A 27,306-nucleotide genomic window follows, 5' to 3' on the forward strand; every position below is an offset into this window, starting at 1 on the left:
TTAGCCTATTAAATTAATTGCTTCCTTGGAATTACAGTGATGATCCACATTTCTTAAGGGGTCCAGTTCACTTCCAAATGCCACATCATTCATTGCTCTGTTCTTGGCACGTTCCTATTGCTTTTTGCATGCATTCTGCACAATCAGGTAATTTAATCACTGCAGTTCAGAGATGCAGCAGAATGTGCCACTGATTCACAAAGGAGGCTTTGAAGGTCTATGCCTTACCATTCAAAATAGCAACAAATGTAGTGCTGTAAGAACGAACTTCAAAGAACAAGGAAGAGTGTCAAGTTGTCACATTATGTTCTAAAACTCAGTGACAACTGTGTTGCCTTTAGATCAAAGCTCTTGATCTAAATATGTTAATGATTAGCCTTGTCAACAGGAAAAAAATGCAGCCTGGAAAACACACAACAACCCAATGTGGAATGTCTTTCCCCAAAATATTCTAATTTTTTAGGGGAAGATAATCTTTTGTCTTTTAAAAATGCAAGGAAAAAGTGTCTTAAGGACTACATCAATTTAACATGCTGAGAACTTTTTATGGGTCCATCTTTACACTATAGAATTAATGCAGTTTGATTACTATGGCTCAATGCTATAGGATGCTGAGAGTTGTAGTTTTACAGGGTCTTTAGCCCTCTCTGCCAAATAGTGCTGTAGCCTCACCAAACTCCCATAATTCCATCGCATTGAGCCATGGCAGTTAAAATGGTATCAAACTGCATTATGTCTACAGTGCAGATACACCCTATGAAGAAAGGCTAAAGAAGCTGAGCATTTAGATTCAGTTAGAATAAGCATGAAATATATTAAATTATATGGTAAGTATATGTGGTGGAGATAATGGTTTGAAAAAAATATCAGGTGGAGTTAAATGTGTGGCCTTCCAGATGTGGTTGGTCTACAGTTCTCACCAATACTTAGCATTGGCTAATCGGGTCTGGCTATATTTCTAGGTCCACATATTTATCATTCTGCTACACACATCACACAGAACATGAATAGCTAATCAATCAGTTTCACCTACAAATTTTACTTTAATGGAAGGAAGCAAAGTGTTTCTAGCCATGTTCTGTGTAATGTGTGTAGCAGAATTAGTTTATCCAATCTGCTTTTAAAACCATCAAAACTATTGCCTGTCTTTTCTCTGTCTTGAATAGCCAATCAGTTTCACCTACAAATTTTACTTTAATGGAAGGGAGCAAAATGTTTCTAGCCAAGACAGAGAAAAGACAGGCAATAGTTTTGATGGTTTTAATGGCAGATTAGATAAACTAATGACAAATAAACCTTTCAATGGCTTTTAGATGCTGGGTTCAGAATACCAAATCTTATTATCTGCTAGCAAGCACCATTAATCTCAGAATTTAATTCTCAGTAGATATGCTTAGGATTGCATTTGATAGCTTTACAGAAAAGTGGACGGAAGCTGAGGAGCTTTTACTATTACAGTAGAGTCTCACTTATCCAACACTCACTTATCCAATGTTCTGGATTATCCAACACATTTTTGTAGTCAATGTTTTCAAAACGTCGTGATATTTTGGTGCTAAATTCATAAATACAGTAATTACTACATAGCATTACTGCGTATTGAACTACTTTTTCTGTCAAATTTGTTGTATAACATGATGTTTTGGTGCCTAATTTATAAAATCATAACCTAATTTGATGTTTAATAGGCTTTTCCTTAATCCCTCCTTATTATCCAACATATTCACTTATCCAACGTTCTGCCGGCCCGTTTATGTTGGATAAGCGAGACTCTACTGTATCAATAAAGACATGGTGCAGTTATTTTGTCTTTACCCACTTAACTGGTTTTATATGGTAAGAACAAACATAGGCTCCTTCTACACTGTCCTTATATCCCAGGATCTGACCCTAGGTTATCTGCTTTAAACTGGATTATATGAGTCTCCATTGCCATAGAATCTGGGATAAGAAGATAATCTTGGATCAGATCCTGGAATATAAAGACAGTGTAGATGGGGCCATAGATGAAGCAACGAGGAAACAGGAGATTTCCAGATTCAGCCTGCTCAATAAAAGTCAATGAATGATTATTATTATTTATTATTTACTAGTGTGCTTTTGTATGGAATTGCTGTTCATTTTGTGTAGTTACATTTGTGTGGTCTCATTTTCCTATTTGGTTCCTGCTAACGAAAATGGGCTGCCTATATGACACAAATTTTCATCTGGCTAATGAAAAACATGAAAATTTTTGTGCCATTGGTGGCAATGGGAGGGCTTCCAGGGCTCATTTCCCCCCCCCCCCCCCAGTTTTTGGGCTAGAGGGGTGAAAATCGCCACACATGGAGGACATTTCGATCCCTTTTAGCCCACCAACTTTTAAAACGTTTGGATCTTCCCCAGAGTACTATTGTTATTAATAATATTATTAACACCCATTGGCACACACCAGATGTAATGGGGATGCATTCCTCTCCCAGGCTCAGCTTAGATTCCCAGAGTAGCTAGCTATCATTCTTAATATATACGTATCTCTCTCTCTCTCTCTCTCTCTCTCTCTCTCTGTATGTGTGTGTGTGTGTGTGTGTATGTATGTATGTGTATGTATATATATATATATAAAAAATTAACACCCATTGGCACACACCAGATGTAATGCGGAGGCTTTCCTCTCCCAGGCTCAGTTTAGATTCTTAGAGTAGCTAGCGATCCTTCTTAATATATATATACAGTAGAGTCTCACTTATCCAAGCTAAATGGGCCGGCAGAACCTTGGATAAGCGAATATCTTGGATAATGAAGGATTAATGAAAAGCCTATTAAACATCAAATTAGGTTATGATTTTACAAATTAAGCACCAAAACATCATGTTATACAACAAATTTGACAGAAAATGTAGTTCAATACGCAGTAATGTTACGTTGTAATTACTGTATTTACGAATTTAGCACCAAAATATCACGATATATTGAAAACAGTGACTACAGAAATGTATTGAATAATCCAGAATGTTGGATAAGCGAGTCTTGGATAAATGAGACTCTATTGTATATGTGTGTGTGTGTGTGTGTGTGTGTTTGGGTATATATATATATACTAGCTGTGCCTGGCCACGCGTTGCTGTGGCGAAGTATGGGGGTATGGGAAATAAAGTATTGAGGAATTGGTGGTAGTTAAGGTAAAGGGTCCCCTGGGCTGAGTGGGTTGCTAGGAGACCAAGTGAGCAGAGCTTAGCCTTCTAACTGGCAGCAATTGGATAAAAATAATTTTTTCCTCTCCCTCTAATTAGGACTTTATTTTTCTTTTCTTTTTGTTGTATCAACCTAGAGGCATGGATGAGGGGTTGTGCTGTCAATTTTCGAGGTTGTGGGGTGTTTACTTTTGTTGTTTTGTCCACTGCCGTGATGCCATCACTCTTATATATATATAGATATATAAAAATTAACACCAATTCGTACACATCTGCTGTAATGGGAAAGTAGTCCTCTGTCAGTACCTGCTTATTGTTACAGGGCAGAAATGAAAGGAAAAAGAAAGCAAGCACAATGACTGTGCGGCTTTCATTTTCATGTCGCCTCTCGCTGAAACGAAACGATAGCACGAAGGAAAAATTTTCGCGCAAATCTCCATTATTTACTACATTTCTACCCCACTCTTCTCGCGCCAAAGGGGACTCAGAGCAGCTTACAAACATGGCAAAATTCAATGCCACATTACAATATAAATAAGCAAATAGACATATAGAGTAATAAAACAGGTGAAAGCATATAAATACAATTAAAACAATTAAAAACAGATTAAAACATAGTGCCTAGACCCATAGTTTGATGCACAGCAACCGTATGGAAAGAGGGAGCAGCAGAGAAAGTTGAAAAAGAAGCACACAGAGAAAGCTAAATTCAAGGGTGAATTAATTTTAAAAGAAACTGAGCTTTCTTATCAATGCATCTATATTCCAAAAGTATGGGGATGGATTTTGGTTGTTTGGATTAGAGCTATGGAAGCTGCAATACAGTGAAACAACATTGTTGCTGGATTTTTGATTGTTTAAATCACTACAGTGCTGTGATAGAGTAATTGTGCTTCGAGGTTTTGTCCTCTGGAGGTCTTCAAAATATACCAATCCTGCCTACTTTTAAAACAAGTTCCTCCTCCACTTCTACCATGCCAACAATTTTCACTATTATACTCAGTCTTGCTCATTTTTCCCCCTGAAAGAAAATATGATATTAATAATACGCTCCTCCGTCCATTACCTGCACAAGAGGGAAAAAAGCCAGAGTGGGGAGTGCTGCTAATTCCCACCTGTTAAACTATTGAATGAACTCACCAACAAAGAAGCTGTGGAAGAGGCCATTTCTAAATTAAAATGCTTACAACAACATTATGGGGAAAACACCAGATTTCTCAGACAAGGTACAATCTTTAAAAAGACTCACGCCGAATATTCAATCTTAACACATAACAACAACAACAACTTTATTCTTTGACCCCGCCACCATCTCCCCAAAGGGACCCAGGGCAGCTTACAAGCGGAACAAATGTCCACAAGACATAAAAGCAAACACAATAAACAAAATAAATGCATTAAAAAGGGTATCATAAAATAATGCAACAAAAAAAAAACACCCCGGAATAACATTACAGAGTAATATAGATTACATTGGAGCTCCATCAGACCAGGCTCCACAATAAACAAAGGCCAAGACTCTAAAATGGGCATGACCGAGCTGTAAAAAAGCTGAGCAAGTAATAGTGTAAATGGCGGACAATAGGGCTGGGGAAGTGGATGAAGTGCCAAACAGAGTACTTTCTGATGAACTAGGGACTTGGCATATATAACTAGGGATGAATCAATATCAAATGGCTTCTGGAACATCCAGATTTTCAAATCCCTAGAAAGGAGGACAGTGTGGGGGCTTGCCTAATCTCCCTGGAAAGAGAGTTCCAAATGCTCATCAGGTGCAGGCTTAATGTTATGCCTAGGTTTACAAACAAATATGTGTGTACTGTACACACTTACTTTGTTCTAACATTTCTTGGTGTTTTCTGCTACTGTAATATTTAAAATCTAGTTTGCAACACTTTGACGTACGATTCAATCCAGTAACTAGCTACAGAACAATCACCTAGTTCGTTCATTTAACTGTTGGAAGGAGAATGAAAGGCTTGCTCTGGACTGGATTTTGAACAGGCAATTAAAAATATTATTACTGGATGTCCCCTTTTCTATTTAAAGCAACTCAGCTGAGGACTGCATATTTGAAGTTGATTAGTATAAATTGTAGGGGTGATGCAGATATTTGATCTGGTTCAAGATCTTAACCCCTTGTTAACAACTTGTTTATTTTAACTTTGGTTTTAATGTGAGTTGTATGTTGTATGTGTTAAATATGTTTGACAAAAGTTTTGACACAGCCAATAGGCTAATCAATAAAACATATTTGTATTTGATTACTGGATGTCCGTTCTCTCACTACCTACAGTCATGATGACATTTAGACTGGACTGAAATTAACGTAAGTTGTTTTTTTAAAGAAGAAAATCAATATGTATTGCACTTGCATTTCAACAAAAAACGTTCCTTATAGTTTTTATTACAGTGTTCCCTACACAATACCCAAATTATTATTATTTAATCCCTAGAATGGTTATCATTACCCGGGGAAAATTATTTGAAAACATAATTTTTCCTTGATGGCAAAAGATAAAGATTTAGGAATTACTTTTATTTTTGGTTTGTAATAACTTGAAGAGACATTGAAGCACAGGACTCAAGCAGGATTTTGCAGCTCACTGCCTGAAATTTCTGTATCTCTTTGACCCCATCTACACTGCAATATACATTCCAAATTATCTGCACTGATAACCTGGATTATATGGCAGTGTAGATCTATCCTTTTTCTTCACTGGCCATAATAATAATAATAATAATAATAATAATAATAATAATAATAATAATAATAATAGATTTAAGACATGCTCATTGCAGGAAGTAAATACCTAAAGCTATTATTATTATTATTATTATTATTATTATTATTATTATTATTATTGTATGGCACAGCAAACGAGATAGATATGCTGGATTTCGTTTCACAAGTCGAACAATAGACATTGACAAAATTACAATCTGCCAACTGCAAAAGGCCACCCTACTAGGATCTGCATGCATCATCCGAAAATACATCACACAGTCCTAAACACTTGGAAAGTGTTCGACTTGTGATTTTATGACACGAAATCCAGCATGTTCTTACCATACATCAAGGAAACCACTGAATGCATAGGGAAGCTGATGGAGAAACACAACCTACAAACTATCTACAGACCTAGGGCCCTTCCACACAGCCATATATCCCAGTATATCAAGGCAGGAAATCCCACAATATCTGCTTTGAACTGGGTTATCTGAGTCTACACTGCCATATATCCCAGTTCAAAGCAGAAAATGTGCAATTTTATTCAGCTGTGTGAAAGGGGCCGCACTAAGAAAATTGAATAAATGCTATGTTCAGCAAAAGACAAGAGGGATCCTCTCACCTCTCCAGGAGTCTACCGTATATCCCGCAGCTGTGGACATGTCTACATAGGGACCACCAAATGCAGCATTGTCCAAACACAAATCAAGGAACATGAAAGGTACTGCAGACTATTTCAGCCAGAGAGGTCAACCATAGCAGAGATCTTGATGAACTAACCTGGACACAGCATATTATCTGAGAACACAGGAATGCTGGACCACTCTAACAACCACCATGTCAGACTACACCAAGAAGCCACTAAAATCCTCAAGCATGTGGACAATTTCAACAGAAAGGAGGAAACAATGAAAATGAACAAAATTTGGGTAATGGTAAAGGTAAAAGGTTTTCCCCTGACATTAAGTCTAGTTGTGTCTGATTCTGGGAGTTGGTGTTCATCTCCATTTCTAAGCTGAAGAGCCTGCATTGTCTGTAGACACCTCCGAGGTCATGTGGCCAGCATGACTTCATGGAGTGCTGTTACCTTCCAGCCAGAGCGGTACCTATTGATCTATTCACATTTGCATGTTTTTGAACTGCTAGGTTGGCAGAAGCTGGGGCTAACAGGGGAAGCTCACCCTGCTCCCCGGATTCGAACTGCTGACCTTTTGGTCAGCAGATTCAGCAACTCATTGGTTTAACTAGCTTTGCCATCGGGGGCTCCTGGCTACCAGTATTAAAAAAACTCTAAAATCAGGGCAGTAAATAAACAACAACATGTAGAAAAACAGGGGAAATCCAGACAAGAAGCAACCAAGGCCAGCTAGCACCTCCCAACAAAGGATGTCCCCAGACAGTAAGCAACCAGACTTTGAAGCTGCAAGGTTATTTAATGCTAATCAAGGTGACCAATTGCAACATTCACACTTGTCTCCTACAGATAAGAGTTCTCTCTCCCACCCTGGATCTTCCACAGCTATACAAACCCCACTTGCTTCGTTTCTCCATAACTCAACCTCTCAGGATGCCTGCCGTAGATGTGGGCGAAACGTCAGGAGAGAATGCTTCTGGAACATGGCCATACAGCTCAGAAAACTCACAGCAACACAGTGATTCCGGCCATGAAAGTCTTCGACAACATAATAATCAGAAATATGGTACACATTTCATCTCAGGCATTTTGCATAGGAAATATTATTGAAAATTTGTCTTTAGATTTGTGTCCCATTTCCAAGATATCTCATTATGTACATATATATGCAAATACACGTACTGTATTAAAAGCTGGGTGTAAAAATCCAAATCACTGCTGTTTCCAAGCATTTTAGATAAAGGTTGGCCTTTACAACATTACAATGCTTTCATCCTAACTCGACTAAATGGATGCATTTACACTGAAGAATTAATGCAGTTTGACTCTCCTTTAACTGCCATGGCTGACTGCTATTGAATCCTGGGAGCTGTAGTTTGTTGAGTCAAACAAACTGCATGAAATCCACACTGTAAACCAGGTATGGGAAAACGTCCGCCCTCCAGGTGTTTTGGACTTCAACTCCCACAATTCCAAACAGCCGGTGGGATTTGAAGTCCAAAACACCTGGAGAGCTGGGGTTGGCTCATGGCTGTAAACGCACCGCTTCGTCTGATCCCTCCTGGGGCCCTTCCACACAGAATATAACCCAGAATATCAAGGCAGAAAATCCCAAAATATCTGCTTTGAACTGGCCAGTTCAAAGCAGATATCGTGGGATTTCCTGCCTTGATATTCTGGGTTATACGGCTGTGTGGAAAGGCCCCTAAAGGCAGAAGTTTGAGGTGGGCTATTATCCACTTTGAAGTCTGCCGGCGGAGAAGAGCGGTGACTGGAAGGGCTCTGATTGGCTGGCGGCAGCAGGTGCCTCCATCCCCGGCACAGTGCGGCGCGTTCCATTGCCGGGAGAGGGGCGTTCTAACTGACAGAGCGCGGAGCCTCCCATTCAAGGGAAAGGGGTTTTGCTTCACTTTCCCTCTTGCCTCCCCCGTCGCGGCAACAATGCGCCCAACCCGGAACTCCGGCTTCTCTGCCAGCTGCTGCTGCGAGTGCCTGGTTTCTTTCCTCCTCCTCCTCCTGTTCCTGCTTCGCATGGCTGCGTGGACCGGGATCCCAGGCGAATGGAGCTCGCGGAAGTCAACCTGGCCGACGACGGAGGCAGCCGGGAGGCAGAGCCCGCCAAGGCCCGGCGTGGGAGCAGCGCAGACAGTCTGGAGGAGGAGGAGGCGGAGGAGGGGGTCCGGAGGGCCAGCCGCGCCTCCTCGCTGGTCAGCGGCCTCTTGACGGAGCTCTACAGCGCGGGGCGGTGGTCCTGGCACCGGAGCAGCGTGGACAGCTCCACCGAGGCCTCCGCCGGCTCCGACGCCTTCCCCGGCGGGCGCCACGAGTCCCGCGCCCTGCAGGAGCTGCAGCGCAGGCCCGGCCCCCGGCACCAGAGGCAGTACCTGGCCCGGAAAGGTAAAAGAGACGCATGGAGGGGGCCCACGCAGGAAAGACCCCGCCAATATTGCAAGAGAAGGGGGATCTCTAGGGAAACGTTCCACAGTTCCACTTTGTCTCCAGTGACATTAGTTGGGGTTCTTTCTTCCCAGTAACATGCTATGCTAATAATATACTATTATTTACAGTATAATAGTATAATAGTGGGGCCCCGGTGGCGAAGTGTGTTAAAGCACTGAGCTGCTGAACTTGCAGACTGAAAGGTCGCAGGTTCAAATCCCGGGAGCGGAGTGAGCGCCCGCTGTTAACTCCAGCTTCTGCCAACCTAGCAGTTCGAAAGCATGCCAATGTGAGTAGATCAATAGGTACCGCTCCGGCGGGAAGGTAACAGCGCTCCATGCAGTCATGCCGGCCACATGACCTTGGAGGTGTCTACGGATAATGCTGGCTCTTCGGCTTAGAAATGGAGATGAGCACAAACCCCCAGAGTCAGACATGACTGGACTTAACGTCAGGGGAAATCCTTTGCCTTTATTATTTACAGTATTTATATTCCGCCCTTCTCACCCTGAAGGGGACTCAGGGTGGATCACATTGTACACATATAAGGCCAACATTCAAGGCATTCATATAACAGAACAGAGACAGACGCAGAGGCAATTTCAACCTTCTCCAGCTTCTAGCTTCCAAAGGGTATGCTTGATTCCGACCACAGGGGGAGCAGCTGCATCATCATCCACTGTGACGGCACTTCCTCATTCCAACGGCTGCTGGGTGATTTTTATGGTGTCAGAAATTAGCCTCCCCACATATAAGTGGTACCTAAATTTCCTACTTGATAGATGCAACTATCTGCAAATCACCCATCTGGACGACCTTTTTTCTTCCTTGGCCAATAATTTTGTCTTCCTGGGTTAATACTGCAAAGGAAAGGAAACCTCTAGGAAAAGAGGGTGGTATGAATCTTGCAAAAAGGTACAGTAAAGGGACCGATTAACATACGTTCAGCATCCCGAAAGACTCCAAATTTATCCTCATGAGTGGCTGCCTTCTGACAATTCAATGGGCACAAACTTTGTTTCACACGCACAGTTATTTAATATATGGAATTACCTTCAGATTGTGTATATAAGGTATAGATGAAACATCAAGAAATTTCATGCATCGCATCTTCAAGATATCTCATTCTGTATATACAAGTATTCCAAGATACAGAATACTTCTGGTCACAAGTATTTCAGATTAGGGTACTCAACCTGCAACTGGTTTCCTTAACCAAGAATGTGGCTACATCTTAGGGCCCTTCCACACAACTATATAACCCAGAATATCAAGGCAGAAAATCCAACAATATCTGCTTTTAATTGGGTTATCTGAGTTCACATTGTCATATATCCCAGTTCAAAGCAGAAAATGTGGGATTTTATTCAGCTGTGTGGAAGGGGCCTTAGAGAAAAGGCAGTGAGCAGGAAGCAATTGCTCTGCTAGATGTCAATGGCAATCTGTCCATGTTGGTAGAGGACTGCTTTCTTTATTATTCATATGTTCCAGGAATGAGGGTAAGTCATACTAATGCCTATTGCTTTCCCAGTCCTTTAAGTACTTACACTTAGAGCTTAGCAAAGTGATCTTTTTCCATTAAAAGTCTCACAAGCTCTCCAAAATTGTAACTAATGGCTGTACTGGCTGGGATCAGTAGTCCAAAAAAGAAACTTTTCCCAATTGCTTAAGTTAGGAGTTTCCTCCTCAATGCAAGTTTTTCTTCTTTTTTCCTTTTTGAAATGCGGTTCTTGTATTTCATGTGAAGATCCTGTTTTCTTTCTGCAAAACCTGTCTTTTTCTTTTAGCGTTTCCTTGTTCTTCCAACTTTTTCTTAGCTATGCCATTGTTTGGAACCCTTTATCATATTTGTTCATCACTAAATAGCACTACACGACACACATTTTGTAAATCTACCTGTGGTGAATGATGACAGCATGCTTAGCGGAGCAAAATGCCCCACTTTGTTTTCATTTTCCTGCCTTCTTCATCATCACCTTTAATGGTGAAGTAAAATATGACTGGAGTGTGTTAGATTAAAATCTGGATTTGTGGTGATGACACATCAACTGTGCCTCATTTATTCAAAACACCCCCAAAGTTTCCAATGGTTTTAAAAAGCCATAAATAGAAATATGGAATTAATCCAAAACTTGCTTTATCTTGCCATCATGTTTTTCCACCAAAGTGTGTACAATATTCTTTAGCTGACAACTTCTTGTGCTAAGTAAATATTTACCAGAAAGGATTGTCTGAGGAGTTATCACATATCACTTTACCTGTTGACGATACTTATAATGACAAGAGTTTGTGTGACTTTGCATAAAAGTGTGGATTGCTAAGCTGGAATTTACACTTTAGGTTTTAATGTGCTAAAATTTGGGGCTTATAATCATCTTTTTCTTTGCTAGCTGGTTATATACACTTCTGGTTATCTTGCATTTTTTCTTATCTTGATAAATCTTTGTTTGCTAATCCTTGGACAACTTCACTTGTGGAACAATGTGAAATGTGAACTCCAGGTCATGAATGATGCAAATGTCTTTAAATTGTATGACACTGAGTGAGTATCTACCACATTTCTCTCTGAGCCAGCTCACCATAGGCCATAAAACATGCAGAACAATTATGTAGAACAGCACTGAGAAGATGACGTGGGTTTATTTTAATCATGTCAGAAGCAACTTGAGAACATATTACAAGTCACTTCTGATGTGAGAGATTTGGCTGTCTATAGAGACGTTGCCCAGGGGAAGCCCGGATGTGTTACAAGCCTGCTGGGTGGTTTCTCTCATGTCCCTGCAACTTAGAGCTGATAGGCAGGTGCTCATCCCGTCTCGCGGATTCAAATCGACAACCTTCAGGTCAGCAAACCACCCTTCAGCAATCCAGCTGGCACATGGGTCTAACCCATTGTGCCACCGCGGTTCTTAATCCCAGATGACGTGGTAAAGAAAATTAAATCTTTGCTGCCATTCATACTACAGTTGTAATTAATTCCCAACAAACCAAGTAATGCTGTAAGTAGTAAAGCTCATTTATTACAATAGTTTGCAAAGATGCCAACCAATACAGTTTGAAACAAGGTTTGAGAAGCCTTCTTCTCATGCTAAGTGAATGTTTCTTTTTATTATTGGAAAGATGAACGGAAATTTTCCCAACAAACATACAATTGGATTCTTCTTGAATCTAATGGTATCCTGGGAGGTTGATGCTAATATAAGCATCTGTAAGGTTTGGATCTTAGACCCTGGTTTTCCAAAGGTTGCTGGATTCTGGTTGCTGTTATTACTGACCATCCTGACTAGTGCTGAAAGTCACAAAGATAATCTGACACTTTTTGGCTCAGTTGATATTAGAGGGTCATGTTACAGACACCAAAAGTAATGGACACAGTTATTGTAAGAGCTACACAAAATCATTTGGAATTTTGCTCAGTGGTAGAATTTTTTGTTTTTCTATTATGGTATTAAATTAATGAGTGCCTCTGATTGGCAGCTTTGCCAGTGGCAATTATATCATTTTAAAGAATGTAACCATTTGCAACAGATGCTGGTAATAGGCAGCACTCTTGGCACATTCTTGTAACCATAATAAAATGTGATAACTAGTGTTTGTAACCGTTATGGGCATCATAACTATATATAGTTTGTAACTTTCTTGACCTTTGACATCTATTGGCAAGAGAACAAACTCTGAGCCACACATTTTCAACTTCAGTTCTTCCCCCCATACCAGATGTTAAATAACAGATCATTTACTTTCACCATGGTCTTATTACCCAGATAACACTATATAACACATTTTGAAAAGCAAGCTATTCCTGGTTTGAAAGGATTATTTCCTATTTAATTGTGCAGTACTTACATTGAAAGTAATTGTTATACTGCAGAAAATTTGTTTTTGTGGCTGCACAAGCTTTTTCTATTTCTACCCCTGCCTTATGGAATGCCTTGCCGCCCTATATGAGAGCCATGCGTGAGTTAGGGCCTTTTACCCTAGCACTTAAGACCTGGCTCTTTACTAGAGCTTTTAATCTATGTTAATTTTATCAATATTTGTATGTATGTATTTTTATCCTTTACTATTTTATCTTGTAAATCGCCTAGAGCATCTTGGATGGAGGGCGATTAATAAGTAATTAAATGATGATGATGATGATGATGATGAATTGGTTGGGACTCTGTTAGATATTAATTGAAAAACTATAGCAAAATATGCTGCAGGATGCGCTGCAAAAACAACATTTTGGCAGTTTAATAAAGTTTTTCCATGTTTTTATGATAGGACTAATTAGGAAATGACATTTATTACCCAGGAACAAAAATCATGTTACATAGTGTAATACTTAATCACATTAGTGTGACTATAAAAATTCAGGTGCCTGCTCACCTGTGCTACTTTAAACATAAAAGCTGAGAACTACATCTATACTGTAACAAAAAGAAATTAGAAATAGGTTCAGATTGCATTTGTTTGTGTCATCCCAGCTGCAGCTTCCATTCCTTTCTCCCTGCAATCCCTTCCTTCATCTTTTAACAGTCTGTTGGATGGAGCCGCAGTGGTGCAATAGGTTAAACCCTTGTGCTGGCTGAACTGCTGACCTGTAGGTCGGTGGTTCGCATCTGCGAGACAGGGTGAGCTCCTGTCTGTCAGCCGCAGCTTCCCATGTGGGGAGATGAGAGAAGCCTCCCACAGGATGGTAACACATCCAGGGGTCCCCTGTTCAATGTCTTTGTAGATGGCCGATTCTCTCACACCAGAAGTGACGTGCAGTATGTTCTCAATTCGCTTCTGACACGATAAACAAAGAAACAGTCTGTTTAGTTGGCCCTCCACATTTACATGCTTAAATTTTGCAGATTTGCTTACTTGTGGATTTCATTAATATGGTCTCTCTCTAGGACCTTCAGTACAACTCATAGATTTCCCCCCTTTCAACTATGTGGATCCACTTTCTTGCAGTCTTAAGCCAAGTGAGTGTGGAGGGCTGACTGCATTTTCTTTCCAGGTTTTTGTATTATTTACAAAATGTAGAGTGGATTGATTTAATTGGTAGAATTTTTATAATGTAAACATCTTACCAAGTTATCTACTGATTTGGTGTGTCTGCACTAGTTGAGGAAAACATTTGGATTTTGGTCTTACTTTTTAAAAGAACATTTCTTCATTCTCCTCTCCTTTATATCTATTCATTTTTTCTCCACTTCTATTATTTCATTTTCCCTTTTTTCTTCCCACTTCCTTTTGTTAATAATCTGTTTCTTTGTTTTACTCAATATGTTTTCTTGGAGGCAGAAATTAGTTTGAAATAGGCCTTTGCAGAATACATATAATGCTGGAGTCTGTTTTAAACCACATGGTTCAGATCAGAAACACTCATTTACTTCAGATATGACATGACGATTATTATGGCAATATGTGAGAAGCAATTTGGCAATTGGAAACATTATATTTAATGTTTTGTCTTTGAGCCTTTATCTCTGAATCTTTATATTTCCTGCTTGTATACAATAAATTTCTATTTATGCTATATATGGCATTGCCCTGATCCACTTTAAAAACTCTTTTGTATTAGCCTATCACACAACTCAGCATTGAAATTTTAATGAACCATTTCAGTGAAATCTGTTAAGAACATAACACCATTCTCTCTCTGTAGCTGTAAATTATGACTATGCAACCAATTTGACCAAATTATGAAGTGAATCAGGCCATTTCAGAACAATTTCTTGCTGCTTTATGCCTGATCAAATTGGCCCAAATTGAATCCAAAGCAGTAAAGTATCACTGAAAGCAATTCAGACCAATTCAGTATTAAAATAAGTTGGAGAAACCAGACAGTGTGTCTTAAATTTAAAATACTGGTTTGATGGGGGGTGAGGAGCTGGGTTTGTAGCATGAAGCATACTTCTTATCAACAGTCTCATGTCACAGTGCTTATGAGGCAGGTTTATAGGAGCTCACTACAGTTAAACAGCCAATTAGTTTTATGTTTCTTCATTCATTTCCTAGATTTAACTGATAGTATCTATTAGATGAAAGAGCTGGATATGGTCTCTCTGAATATTTCTCATTTGATTTAACATCCTTTTCTTATGCTGAGTGGCCTAGTTAATCCCGTTTCCCTTTCTTGCCAATTTCTAATTTGCGTAGCAATCTATTCATTAGTCTTTGGCTGTACTTACAATAGTGAAACACATTCTCTTCCATTTAGACCCAGTTGTCCTTAGTTGTTGTTGACTTTCTGATTTGCTTTCTCGTGCAATTCAGCTTTTAAAACAATCTCTCCAGTTCATCTTTTTGTATCTTGTTGTCTGAAATTTTGATCTGCCAGCAGGAACATTTCTTTAATTCATAAACCATACATTATAATTTTATTGTATGTCCGTTCTTATTACAAAGCAAAGCAAATAATGATTATTTTCTTGTCCCCTTCTTTGAGCAAGAAATGCTCAAATTCAATTATATGATAGCTCCCTAGCAGTCATATAAATCTACATGATATCCCAGGGACAAAGGGAAACAGATGATTTATCCTAATCTTCAGTAAGATTTTTTATTGGTGACTATTCATATTAGCAGCCACAAGTCTGTTTCACCCTCAATAAGACATGTAAGAGCTTGTAGTATAATGGGAACAGCTTGGCTTCCAATGTCAAAAAAGCTCCATTTGACCTTAGGAGCAGAAATAGGACAAGATGACAGTAGCAGCAACAACAGTAAAGCAGCAAATGACAGAAGTAGTCTCCATGATGGAAGGTAGACCATGTGTATCTTGCCAAAAAGGCTGAATGTTCTGTGGGAGCATTTTGCGGTGGAAGCAGATCCCAGAACTGCTATTTGCCTTTACTGTAGGCACCAAACAGGCAGGAAAGATGGCAAGAACATTGCAACTTGCTCAAGCACCTCAACCAGAGCTTTCTAAACATTTCATGTTGGTGACACACTTTTTGACATGCAACATTTTGCGACTGGAGGCTAAACCAATGAGATAGGGACACATATAGACATTGTGATAACAAAATATATGGAGACATATATCTCATGAAAACGTTTCATTTCTATTTTAAAAATATGAGATTTTAAGGATAATAACATGTTTTCAAGATTTTTGTCATTTCAGAGAACAGTATGTTGCTAATACTAATATTACTAATGTTACTAAGTGGCACCTTTGAAGCATAAAAATGCTTGCAAGTAGTTATTGCTTATTTCACATAAACTCATGTGACGCACTTACACATTGCAACTAACATACTAAGGTCTTGCAACACACAGTTTGTAAAGCTTTGATCTAAACAAAGATAAAAGTAATTTGTCTTTTTAGGAGAGAATTACAAAAGTTCCATGAGCCTGTTTGCATGGAATCTGTGTTCCTAAAAACATAGATTTTAGGAATGTAGAGTTGTAGGAACACAGAAATTGTCACTCTTTTTTCTATTAAGAGACTCAAACAGGCAACTGTGGAAGAGAAAGTAAGGCACCATGAGCTAAAAGTTTCCAGCCCATGTCACCAAATGCCTTAACGGAAATCTGGAGGATACAGCAGATGGATCTTCTGGGACTGGTGGTTAAACATCATCTCATCATCCTGTTCTTCCTTATGATTTGAAGCAGTCCAACAGTTGGACTGCTTAGAAAAGATGTAAGAATCATGCAGCTTTTTGGATGCAAATCTTAAAATGCCTCACTATTTGCAGAGTCGACAAGGATTGCTGGAACTTGCAGCCCAACAATATCTTGTGGGCTGCATTATTCCCTCCCCATCTTAAAATGAAGAAAGCACCACTCCAGGAGTAAGGTGTCACTATATCAGATCAAAAGTTAAACTTTAACAATTAATTGGCAGATGCTTGCTGCTACACCCATTCAAGAAAAAACATCTGAAATCTGATGCTCTACATGTCTTCCTATCTGCCTCTGTCGAATGCTGCTCAGATTTGTGCCTTATTACCTTGTTCTTTGTTGGTTCAGTTTTTCCATTGCAAAGATGGAGTGGGAATCCTTCTTGGTGCTGTAGGTAGGAACAATGCTAGATAGAAAAAAATGAGCTCTCAATATTTCTTAAACTTTTAAAATATCCTTTACTGATGCCAAGCACAGATCTCCCTGAAGCGACCTGTCTGGTATTTCCTTTTTAAGTCCCTTTTTCAGGATCTGCTCTGCCTGCAAGCTGTATGCACAAATGTTAAAAACAAAAACTTGTAGCTGTTTTGATTTCACAATGCACAACAATGATCTAGGTATTCAAAATTTCAGTTTGAATTTTGAATCCAAATAAGATTGCTTTGGGTGTGGCTTGATTTAGACTGAATTGGATCCAGACCCAGATTGCTGAATCAAACTTTGAATTTTGTCAGAGGTTCTGTGCATAACCCTACCATTGACGCCAACTCTATTGAATGTCATTTCCTCTGTTTTTTGTTGTTTCCTTCCTGGCTAGCAATCCATACTGCTGTTACTTCTTTTCCCAAATCAGAGTCCAAAGTTAGGGTCAAAGAGCTAGTGCTTATGTAGGACATTCAGTACAATTATTATTCTGTGTTGCTGATTACAGATACTTCTTTTCCCAAATTTGTTTTATCTGATTCCATGGACAGTATTAAGTATTAATGTAAAAGATAATCTTTGATTTCTGCTTTCACCCACTAGAGGGTGCCTCGTGTATAGTATATAAGTATGTTGATAAAATGGATGGTTTCAAGAGCAGCTATACTATTAATCTAGTGAAGTAGATTTCTATAACTGTTTAAATACCATGGTTTTATTGTTGTTGTTGTTGTTGTTGTTGGTGGTGGTGGTGTTGTTTTTAACAAAAACAGATTTTGTCTTGCCTTTTTGTTTAATTCTAAAATAAACAATTATAGAAATCTACTATTGTATGAGGAAGAGGTCAGTTTACGAGCAAAATTACAATGGTGATGAACATACTATATTGTCTCCAATATAGTCTATACTATAACATCTATAGTAAAGCCAAACAATGTAAGAAATTAAGACTGCAATTCCGTACTCTTATCTAGAACTCTAAGAATTATGGTGCATCTACACTGTACAGTTAATGTAGTTTGATACCACTTTAACTACCATGGCTCAATGCTATGGAATCCCGAGAGTTGTAGCTTGGTGAGGCTCCAGCACTGTTTGGCAGGGAAGGCTAAAGACTTTGTAAAATTACAACTCCCATTGTTCCATAGCACTGAGCCATGGCAGTTAAAGTGGTGTCAGACTACATTAATTGTACAGTGTAGATGCATCCTTAATCTCATTGAATTATCTGTGGACATATGTAGGATTGTATTGTATGTCTGATGCTGCAGTATCATCTTGCAAACACTCAATATGTATAAAGTTTATTTTTTTTCAGTGGCATTCTGTTATGATTGAGCCTCATGGCTCTGTTACTGACAGACGTGGGCGTAAGACTCCTCGAGAGTCAGATACTCTCGAGGAGCGAGAGAGAAAAAGACTGCGAGACATATTTGCAGCACCATCTGACGAGGAGTCTTTCGAAGGGTTTACGGAGAGAATGGAGGAGGGGCTGGTTAGCTCAGAGGAGGATGAGATGGATTGGACTCGGGTAAGGGAGGAAGTGGGTGCCACTGGCCATGATGGGACAGAAGATGAATGGGGACCTTCAGGATTAGACCCATGGTTTAGCTGGAGGGATGGGACGGGATCCACAGCTGGAGATGCTGTTGGGCGTAGTCAGAGGTGTTCCAGCTCTGACGAGGAAAGTGATGAGGAAACGCCCGGGTTAAGGAGGACAGCTGACAGTGATGAAGATTTGTAACTGGCATAAAATGGGGCTTGAGAGCAATTGCAAATTGCGTTGGGCAAGGTAATCTGGGCAAACGCTTGGGATCCGTGTGTGTGTGGGACGCTTCCCTGAAGACTTGTGTGCTTTCCTGTGCTGTGACGTAAGTTGATTGGAATCCAGGGTCAGACGGCGGGAGGGATTGTGTGGGCATTTGTTTGTGCAAACCTGTGCTTACTCTTATTAGCTTGACCTTCCGTCGTCTTCTTGACGGACGCCATCTCCTGCTTTGAGAACTCGGACTGAACTGACCACGGCTTGTCTTCCCCCCCTTCTTGGACTTGGAAAAACTACAAACGTCTGCTTCTGGCTTTGATCTACGGAACGGAACTGGTCTACTCAACTGCTACAATCCTTGGCTGATTTACTCGTGTTGGAGATCCTGTCTGCTGTGTGTGTGGGGGAGCGACGCAAGTTACTCTAAGCACAGTGTTGGCAGCAGAGAGGAATCTGCTGCCAATTAGTTGCATTCTTTGTATCTTTTGTTCCTTGGCTTTCGTTTCGTTTATACCCAGGCTGAAGCAAGCAGTTTGTTTTTACCCGGATTAAACTCCGGTTTAATCCGGTTTATCTTTTGAACATTTACTTTTGCCCCTTTTTGCTCCTAAAGGCAAAAACTGCCTGGCCCTTGTGTTTTACGGGCATTTTTGAGTTCTGTAATCTAATAAACTCTGTTACTTTGAATCTTGTGGCGTTCTGTCCTTGACACATTCACTGTGTTGTACATAGCAAGAACATTGAAAATCATTGAAAAATATATGCCTAATAGTATCAAATCTGTAAAGAAACTTCTGAAGTACTTCTGATTACTTATTTTTTATTACATTTTTGATTTCTGTTTTGTTAAGCTATAGTTTAGATTTCATATAAAACACTGATTAGGAAAGTTTTGGGCATAGTGGTGTTAAGATGTGGCACCTTATGAACTCTTACAAACATGTTGGATTTTTCCTCTAGAATATGCATCTATAAAATAAGGCCCATTTGATGAATCCTGTAGCTATAACTGGGATGTAATGAATTCTTTAGTTGCAGGTTTTAGCCCTTGAGCTAATTTTATTTTTATTTTTTGCTGACAGATTTGAGTGAGCTGACAACTATAATACGAGAGCTGAATTATACAATCTGTGTTCAGTCATCAAAGCTACTTCGCCTTCTGAAACAAAAGGATAGGCTTTTGCATAAAGTACAGAAGAACTGTGATATTGTAACAGCCTGTTTGCAAGCGGTTTCCCAAAAGCGACGTAAGTACTGTTTGGTTTTGTTAATTCAGGAGTGCTGAAATCTTGTTCCAAATGTACTTTAGCTGTTGTTGTATTTTTCAAAGTGCATTTTGGTACATGTATCTGGTTTCTCTAAACATGTATTTTAGTAAAAGATGCAGGAAAGAGTCATTCTGAGTTGAAATTTTGTGCTATATTCAAAGCAAGCACTGAATGTAGTGGGACTTATTTCAGAACATACATAGGATCAGATTATGTTTCACTTCTTTTGATTTTTCCCTTAAAGTTGTGATTCTTAAGATACAAAGAAAATTACTCAGATTGAAACAGTTTTTAAGACTCCAATTCTATATAGGTCGAGTATCGCTTCTCCTAAATGCTTTGGATAAGAAGCTTTTTGAATTTCAGATTTTTAATTTTGGGGAGAGATTTTTGAATATTTGCATGGGATAGGATCCAAGTCTAAACACAAAATTCACCTTTATTTCTTATAAACCATATACATATAGCCTGAAGGTAATTTTATACACAATATTTCAATTAGTTTTGCTCATGAATCAAAGTTTGTGCATACCAGAAAGTAAAGGCGTCACTATCATCTATCCATGTAGACAATTTCGGATGATGAAGTATATCGGGTAAGGGATGCTTAACCTTAACATGCTTGGAAATAAGTTGCATTGAACTCAGTGAGGTTTACTTCTGAATAGACATGCCCAAGGTTTCATTATAAAACAATGAAATAATATTTGAAACACTTGCAAATTCGTCTTCAGCAATGTTTTCAGCAATATCTTCAAATTTTAAAACATACCCTGCTAAAAATTATTAAGAACCTAACTCATTATTGATCACAGAATATATGAGGATTTGAAGACCATCAGATTTGGTATAACATAAAAAAATAACAGCAGTGAAGTACCGTAACCATTAATTTTGCCATTCATAAGTTTTAAAGGATTTCACTTTGGCTGGATTGTATCCATAGAGAAATACAATCCAGGGAGTAAAATAGTTGCTTAAAATGTTAGTAGCGTACCATTGGTTGAGATATATATATATATATAAATTAGTAACACTATTTTCAGTGTTAGGTAGATCAAATTAGTTGTGTTTGGTTAGTAGATAATAATATTGATAGCAATATTGTGTATAAAATGCCTCACACTAGTTGTTTCCAGAAACGTTCTAAAGCTAACATCTTTGTCTTGTATCTTTTCCATTAACATGCAGCACGGCAGTGTACTATACCCAGGTACAGTAAATGGCATAGCATGAACTTAGTGCTGAACTGATATTTTGATTGCATGCAATTTAGAAGTTAATTATGCCTCAGGGAACTCTTTCAGGTACAGCTATTAAGGTTCTCCCTTTCCGGCTAGCAGATGAAAAGGAGGAAATTCTCTGCTTCCAAGTGAAATAGTTGCTTAGGATCACATACAGTGCAATCCTATGCATGGAAGTAAGAATCAGAGAGTTAACTGAGGCTTCTTTCAGGATAACATGCCTACGACTGAAATCTTAAGTTTCAGATTTTGGAAACATTTAGAGCTTGTGTCTTTCTTCAAGGAATGCTCTAAAGACAGAGGGAGGAATGTGTGGTTCTCCAGATGTTGTTTGACTGCAAGTTGCATCCTCACTTATCCTGAAACATTTCTTGCATAGTGTTTTCCTTTAAAGTCCCACAGAGATGTGTGATGTTAATTGTAGAGGATACATGCATGCATTTGGCACCGTTAAAGAGGATTGAAATCCTGAAACACCTGTATAAAGCAGAATCATCCTGAAATACCTGTATAAAGCAGAATCTTATGAGTGTGAATATGTATGTTTGAAAATTTTAATAGGAAGAGAAATATTATGTATGGCTAGCAAAAGTCTGATTCTAGGGATCAGATTACTCACAAGGCAAAGGGAAGTGGGACAGTGTGTTAAGCCCTGATTTTCTCCACGCGTTGGATGCAAATGCCAGTTCTGGGGAGCCATGTCTATGCATGTAAGTTTCTGTCAATGATAGCCAAAGATCACTGGAAGTAGTGGAAGGAGACCAAGCTCGCCAAAGCTGAGGGTTTACCAAAAATGAAGCCAGCTTCATTACACTTACTACCCAGCATCTTTCCTTGCAAGGTCCAAGTATACCTTGTATGTCCTTGCTGATTGAAATGAAGTGACCATGTTTGTCCAAATAATTAACAGACCTCTGAACAAACCTAAGAGGATGCCTGCCACAGATGCTGGTGAAATGTCAGGAGAGAATGCTACTGGAATTTGGCCATACAGCCCGAAAAACTCACAGCAAACCAGTTACTTCGTTGCTGTTCCCTACAAGATTTTTGTATACCAAACTCACAAGTTTCTAAATCATATGTGAAAGCTATAGAGAAAAGGAAGGCTCTTTGCCGTAGAACTTTCCCTCAAGCTCTTGAAGGACGATGCCTCCCATATCATGTAATTTGAATGCCAAAACAAAATAATCTTCAAGGAGAGGAAAATATTGTGATATTTTCATTTGCTATGGTTTGGTTTTATTAGCTAATACAAATATTTAGAAATTGTAATAATATGACATGGTTTTGTACATGGTTATTTAAGACTTCTTGGCTGTGGGTTCTGTGAACTGTAGTCCAAAAAGTGTCCTTTCTTAACTGATACGAATTTCACCTATTTTCAGTGTCATCATGTATTGATCAAGGTTTTAAAGATATTTCTTATCTATCACTGAAGGGGTGATGCAAAAACCAAAGACATGAGCTTTACCTTGCAACTAGATTTATAATGTATAGCCAGTACCCAAAGATAAAACTTTTAAGTGCATACAATGGCCTTAGTCTTACTTTATATACCATCTTTTGACTGCACCAAAGTCTGTTTCAAAAGTAGCTTCCTTTGAAGCAGTGAGAGTACTCTTATAAAACTCTTGCATCTGTGCAAAACTGGTTTTGCAATTCTTTGGCTCTGACTGCCATTTACCAGCAGAATATGTCTCAAATATCTCATTTGCCTCCATGTTAGTCATTACAGCACTTGCTTTTAGGTGCTGCCACCCAGTGCTTGGATTCAAAGCAGGGAACAATAATCTTATTTTCACAAAATGCAATGCTCCAACTTTGTGTGGGTGACATAATGATTACTATCTTTCCTAGAGGATTCTGTAAATCCTGCCAATTGTTCATCCCTGCCAATATCCTAATGCAGTTGCCAATTTCACAAAGCTCTATAAAAGCTTGACCAAGTTCTGTATGTAGAGTTCAGTTAGACTCAGCTGGAAGTCCAGGGCATGTTAAACCCATGGCATTGATTTACCAGGGAAACAGTTACGATGGCTTTAGCTGTTTTTGCAAGTAAGCTACAAAAGTCACCTACTTATGTCAGGGATTAGGACAAGTGTAGCTACAGTTACTTTGACTTGAATTGGTAGGATTATAACTGCATATTATGTTTTAATTAATCAAACTATTGGTTTAAGCCATAACTGGTGAGGGTGGCTTATAGGGAGCTCTGAATACCATCAGCTCAACACACTGTGATGCCCTGAGCCTTCTACTTAAATTAGGGATAAGAATCATGTGGTCCTCCAGGGGTTGTTGGACTAGATCAAGGCTTCTTAAACTGTGGACTGCAACCCCATTTGGGATCCCCTATCTCACATATGTCAAACTCAAGGCCCGTGGGACGAATCTGGCGCACCATGTCATTTTATGTGGCCCTTCAAATGCAAGACTACAACACCTATATTCTTCTTCATTAGACATTACTAGAGCTGATGGGAGTTGTGATACGGTAACATCTGGAAGGCTACAGTTTGTTCTGTTTAGTCAAGATAGTGGGGTTTGAATTTAGATACAAGCCTTGTAGATATAATATCTGATGTGAAAATGTCCTTTAACCTTTCCCCAACCTCAGAGCCACAAGGCTGTTGGGTCGCAGTTTCAATTATCCGCAGTCTGCATGGAGGATAATTAAAAATGATGGCAGTTGTGGCCTAAGTATAAGGAATTATTGACAAAGAAGAACGGTTCCTACGAATTAAAAGCACAGGAGGAAATAAAACAAAAATTCAACAAAGTCTCATGGTTCCAAAATGCACAAATAAAGGAACAATATATAAAAGATAAGAAGACAGGATTTAATGAAACTGAACATTTTTGGGACAAAATCCTACAAAATGATAAGAAAGACATTACAAAAACATATAACAAGATTTTAGAATGGTCCATGGAAACAGAAAAAATAAAAAAAATTGTATGATAAAATGGGCAAGAAATTTTGGACATACAATTAAATTGGCTGAATGGGAGAAAATATGGAACAAAAAATTAAGATATACATACTCTACAGACCTTCAGGAGAATTGGATGAAAATGTTCAATCGCTGGTATATCATACCAAAAAAATTGGAATAATGTATTAAAATGCTCAAAATTTATGCTGGAAGTGTAAAAAACAAGAGGGAGCTTTGTATCACGCTTGGTGGACCTGCCCGGAAACCTCAAAATATTGGAGACAAATACATGAGGAAACACAAAAAATATTAAACAGGACATTTCCGATGAAATCAGAGTATTATCTTTTAGGACTAACTTTTGGGTTCTGTTGCTGATGTTTTAAAAGGTTTTAAAAGGTGCTTTTAGGATGTTTTCAAGATTTTTTTTAAATGATGTTTTTAAAATGTTTTTTAAATTGTTGATTTTAGCCGGTTCTTGTAAGCCGCTCCGAGCCCTAGGGGAGTGGCGGCATATAAGTTTGAAAAATAAATAAATAAATAAATAACTGAAAGCATAAAGGACTTGAACAAGAATGATGATATATTACTAACCTATATTACGACAGCGGCAAGAATGACCTTTGCAAAATATTGGAAATTGCAAGAAATACCATCAAAAGAACAATGGCTAGAAAAAAATAGATGAAATCTATGATATGGACAGATTGACCTTCCTATTAAAAAAAAAAGGAAAAATATTAAAAATAAAGATTGGAAGAAATATGAAGAATATAAGAACAAGCAAAGGACTTGAAAATAATTAAGAGTTCCCTTGGACTCAAATAAGGATGAGTCTAGAAAACCTTGAAAAGAATAAACTTAAGAGAATAATAACAACATGAAGAACAAAGAACGGAAGACTAAAATACATCCTGAAACCTTTATATCTTTCCCCTCCCCCCTTTTTTCTTTTTTCTTTCTCCCCTTGTTATTCATTTCCTGTTCACAGATTGTATCTTTCCCTTTTATGTAATGCACTTGAAAAATGAATAAAATAAAATAAAATAAAAAGTGATGGGAGTTGTCATTCAATGACATCTGGGTACCCGAATTGAGTAAAAACTAAAGAGCACTGACAACTATCTAAAAATATATATAGTTGACCCTCTGTACCAATGGCTTCTCTGTCCATTGATTCAACAGTCCTTTGAAGGCAATCTTAAAGCTGACGTGACCCTCAATGAAAATGGGTTTCACATCCCTGCCCTGAGGGTCCTTCCACACAGCTATATAACCCAGAATATCAAGGCAAAAAATCCCACAATATCTGCTTTGAACTGGGTAATCTCAGTCCACACTGCCATATATTTCAGTTCAAAGTAGATAATGTGGGATTTAATTCAGCTGTGTGGAAGGGGCCTAAATGTGGGGGTTATGAAAAATTTGTGTATCTTGCCACTTAGTAGTTGCTTTAGACTTTTACGTAAACCTCATAGCAACAACATGCAGCAAATTCTTCAGCTGTGCTTCATTAAAAAAGGAAATTCACTCTACCTTGTTTTTTTTTCATTTTTTCTAATTTTTTAATTAATTGTAGACACAAGTAGAGTAATACAGATCTCGATAATGAAATTCCACTCACATTTTCATTCAATATAATGCATCTTATTTTATTAACCTTACCAATCCCAATTCCACACTTATCAACCACTTGTGACCAGCATTTTTTCTTATCCCCCCCCCTTTACCCCCCATCCACTGGGAACAATTGTATCTTCAGTTTGAGTATTATTTGAATTGATCCGTCATGAACAGAGTGTGATTTAGTTCTTTATATTTTCTTTCTCCTTTTACTCTAGTGATTAGAGTTCCCCATTTTGAGTCCCAGTTCTCCTTACAACAGCCTGTTGTGTATTTCATCCTCCTTTCAACAATATAATCCTGGAGCATATAGTCCGCTCAATATTTAAACCATTTTTTAAATTCCAGTTTTTCCTGCTCTTCCCAGCCTAAGGCTATTTTTGCTTATCAGTCTACCTTGTTTAGCAAGCTTTGCGAATACAGATTTTGCTTGATGGCTATCTTTTGAGTTTCAGAAATACTTCCCTTTCTAATTTTGATACTTAAAAAAACTATTTTGGTCTCATAAACCATACTCAGTTGAAATCTAAAATGCCAGTCATCTGTCATTAAAAGTTTAAGAGAATTTGACTGCAACCTGTGCAGGGAGGGAAGGGTTAATAATAACACTTAGAGCCTTTTAAGTTGGAGGTACAAATCTACAAAACATTGCATTGTGGTCCTCCAATTCAGGAGAAAAAAAGGAAGGCCAACATAGTGTATTCTGACATTTGAGGCTGCAAATCACTAGCATGGCATGAAAAACACTAATAATGCTCTGCATCCTCTAGTATCAAATATTCAGCTCAGATGTAATTTTTTGTGTAAAAATAAACAAGCACATAAATCCCATTAGTATACAACTTCCCTTTCATTGTTAATAAATGGTAAAATTATATGTACTTTACCAAAGAATGGTTTTAAAATAAATTTCTTTATGATTTATTCTCAGTAAATGTTTGATTCATATACCTATTTTATAATACATACCTTACCTATATACCTGGGTCGTGGAAAAATTTGTAAGACAAAAAGATCACTAGTAGAAAATGTGTTAGAAGTCCTGGGCTGGATCAGCTGTGTGAAGACGATGCTACACAGGGAGGCTGTGAAGGGGAAAGTGTAGGGGAACAGAAGCCCCCTCTATACTGCCATATAAAATCCAGATTATCTTCTTTGAATTGGATTATATGGCAGTGTAGACTCAGGCCCTTCTGCATAGCGGAATAAAATCCCACATTATCTGCTTCGAACTGGGATATACGGCAGTGTGGACTCAGATAACCCAGATCAAAGCAGATATTGTGGGATTGTATGCCTTGATATTCTGGGTTATATGACTGTGTGGAAGAGGCCTGGTAATCCTCAATTATTCTCAAGAGGAAAAAAATTGGGAAAAAGGGGTTGCATGAATGGATGTAGTGAATTTAGGGAGACCATTTGAAAGGACTACAAGAAATTGTGGGGTTGGCATTTTGAGATC

General features: G+C 38.5%; 1 protein-coding gene across 2 annotated transcripts in view; it reads left to right on the top strand.

Annotated features, from left to right (window-relative positions):
* Positions 1-8,416: 8,416 nt before the first annotated feature.
* tbc1d30 (TBC1 domain family member 30) overlaps positions 8,417-27,306 on the top strand; it is a 67,488-nt gene continuing 48,598 nt past the window's right edge. Inside the window, exons 1-2 of one of the 2 annotated variants that reach the window (XM_062982559.1) lie at positions 8,417-8,935; positions 19,856-20,020. In XM_062982559.1, coding sequence (XP_062838629.1) covers positions 8,599-8,935; positions 19,856-20,020 — 502 coding nt within the window. In that variant the 5' untranslated portion in view covers positions 8,417-8,598. The remainder of the gene's footprint in view (positions 8,936-19,855; positions 20,021-27,306) is intronic. The other variant, XM_062982558.1, reaches the window with a different exon arrangement.

This window comes from Anolis carolinensis, chromosome 5 (assembly GCF_035594765.1).
Source record: "Anolis carolinensis isolate JA03-04 chromosome 5, rAnoCar3.1.pri, whole genome shotgun sequence".
NCBI classification, from domain to species: Eukaryota; Metazoa; Chordata; class Lepidosauria; order Squamata; family Dactyloidae; genus Anolis; species Anolis carolinensis.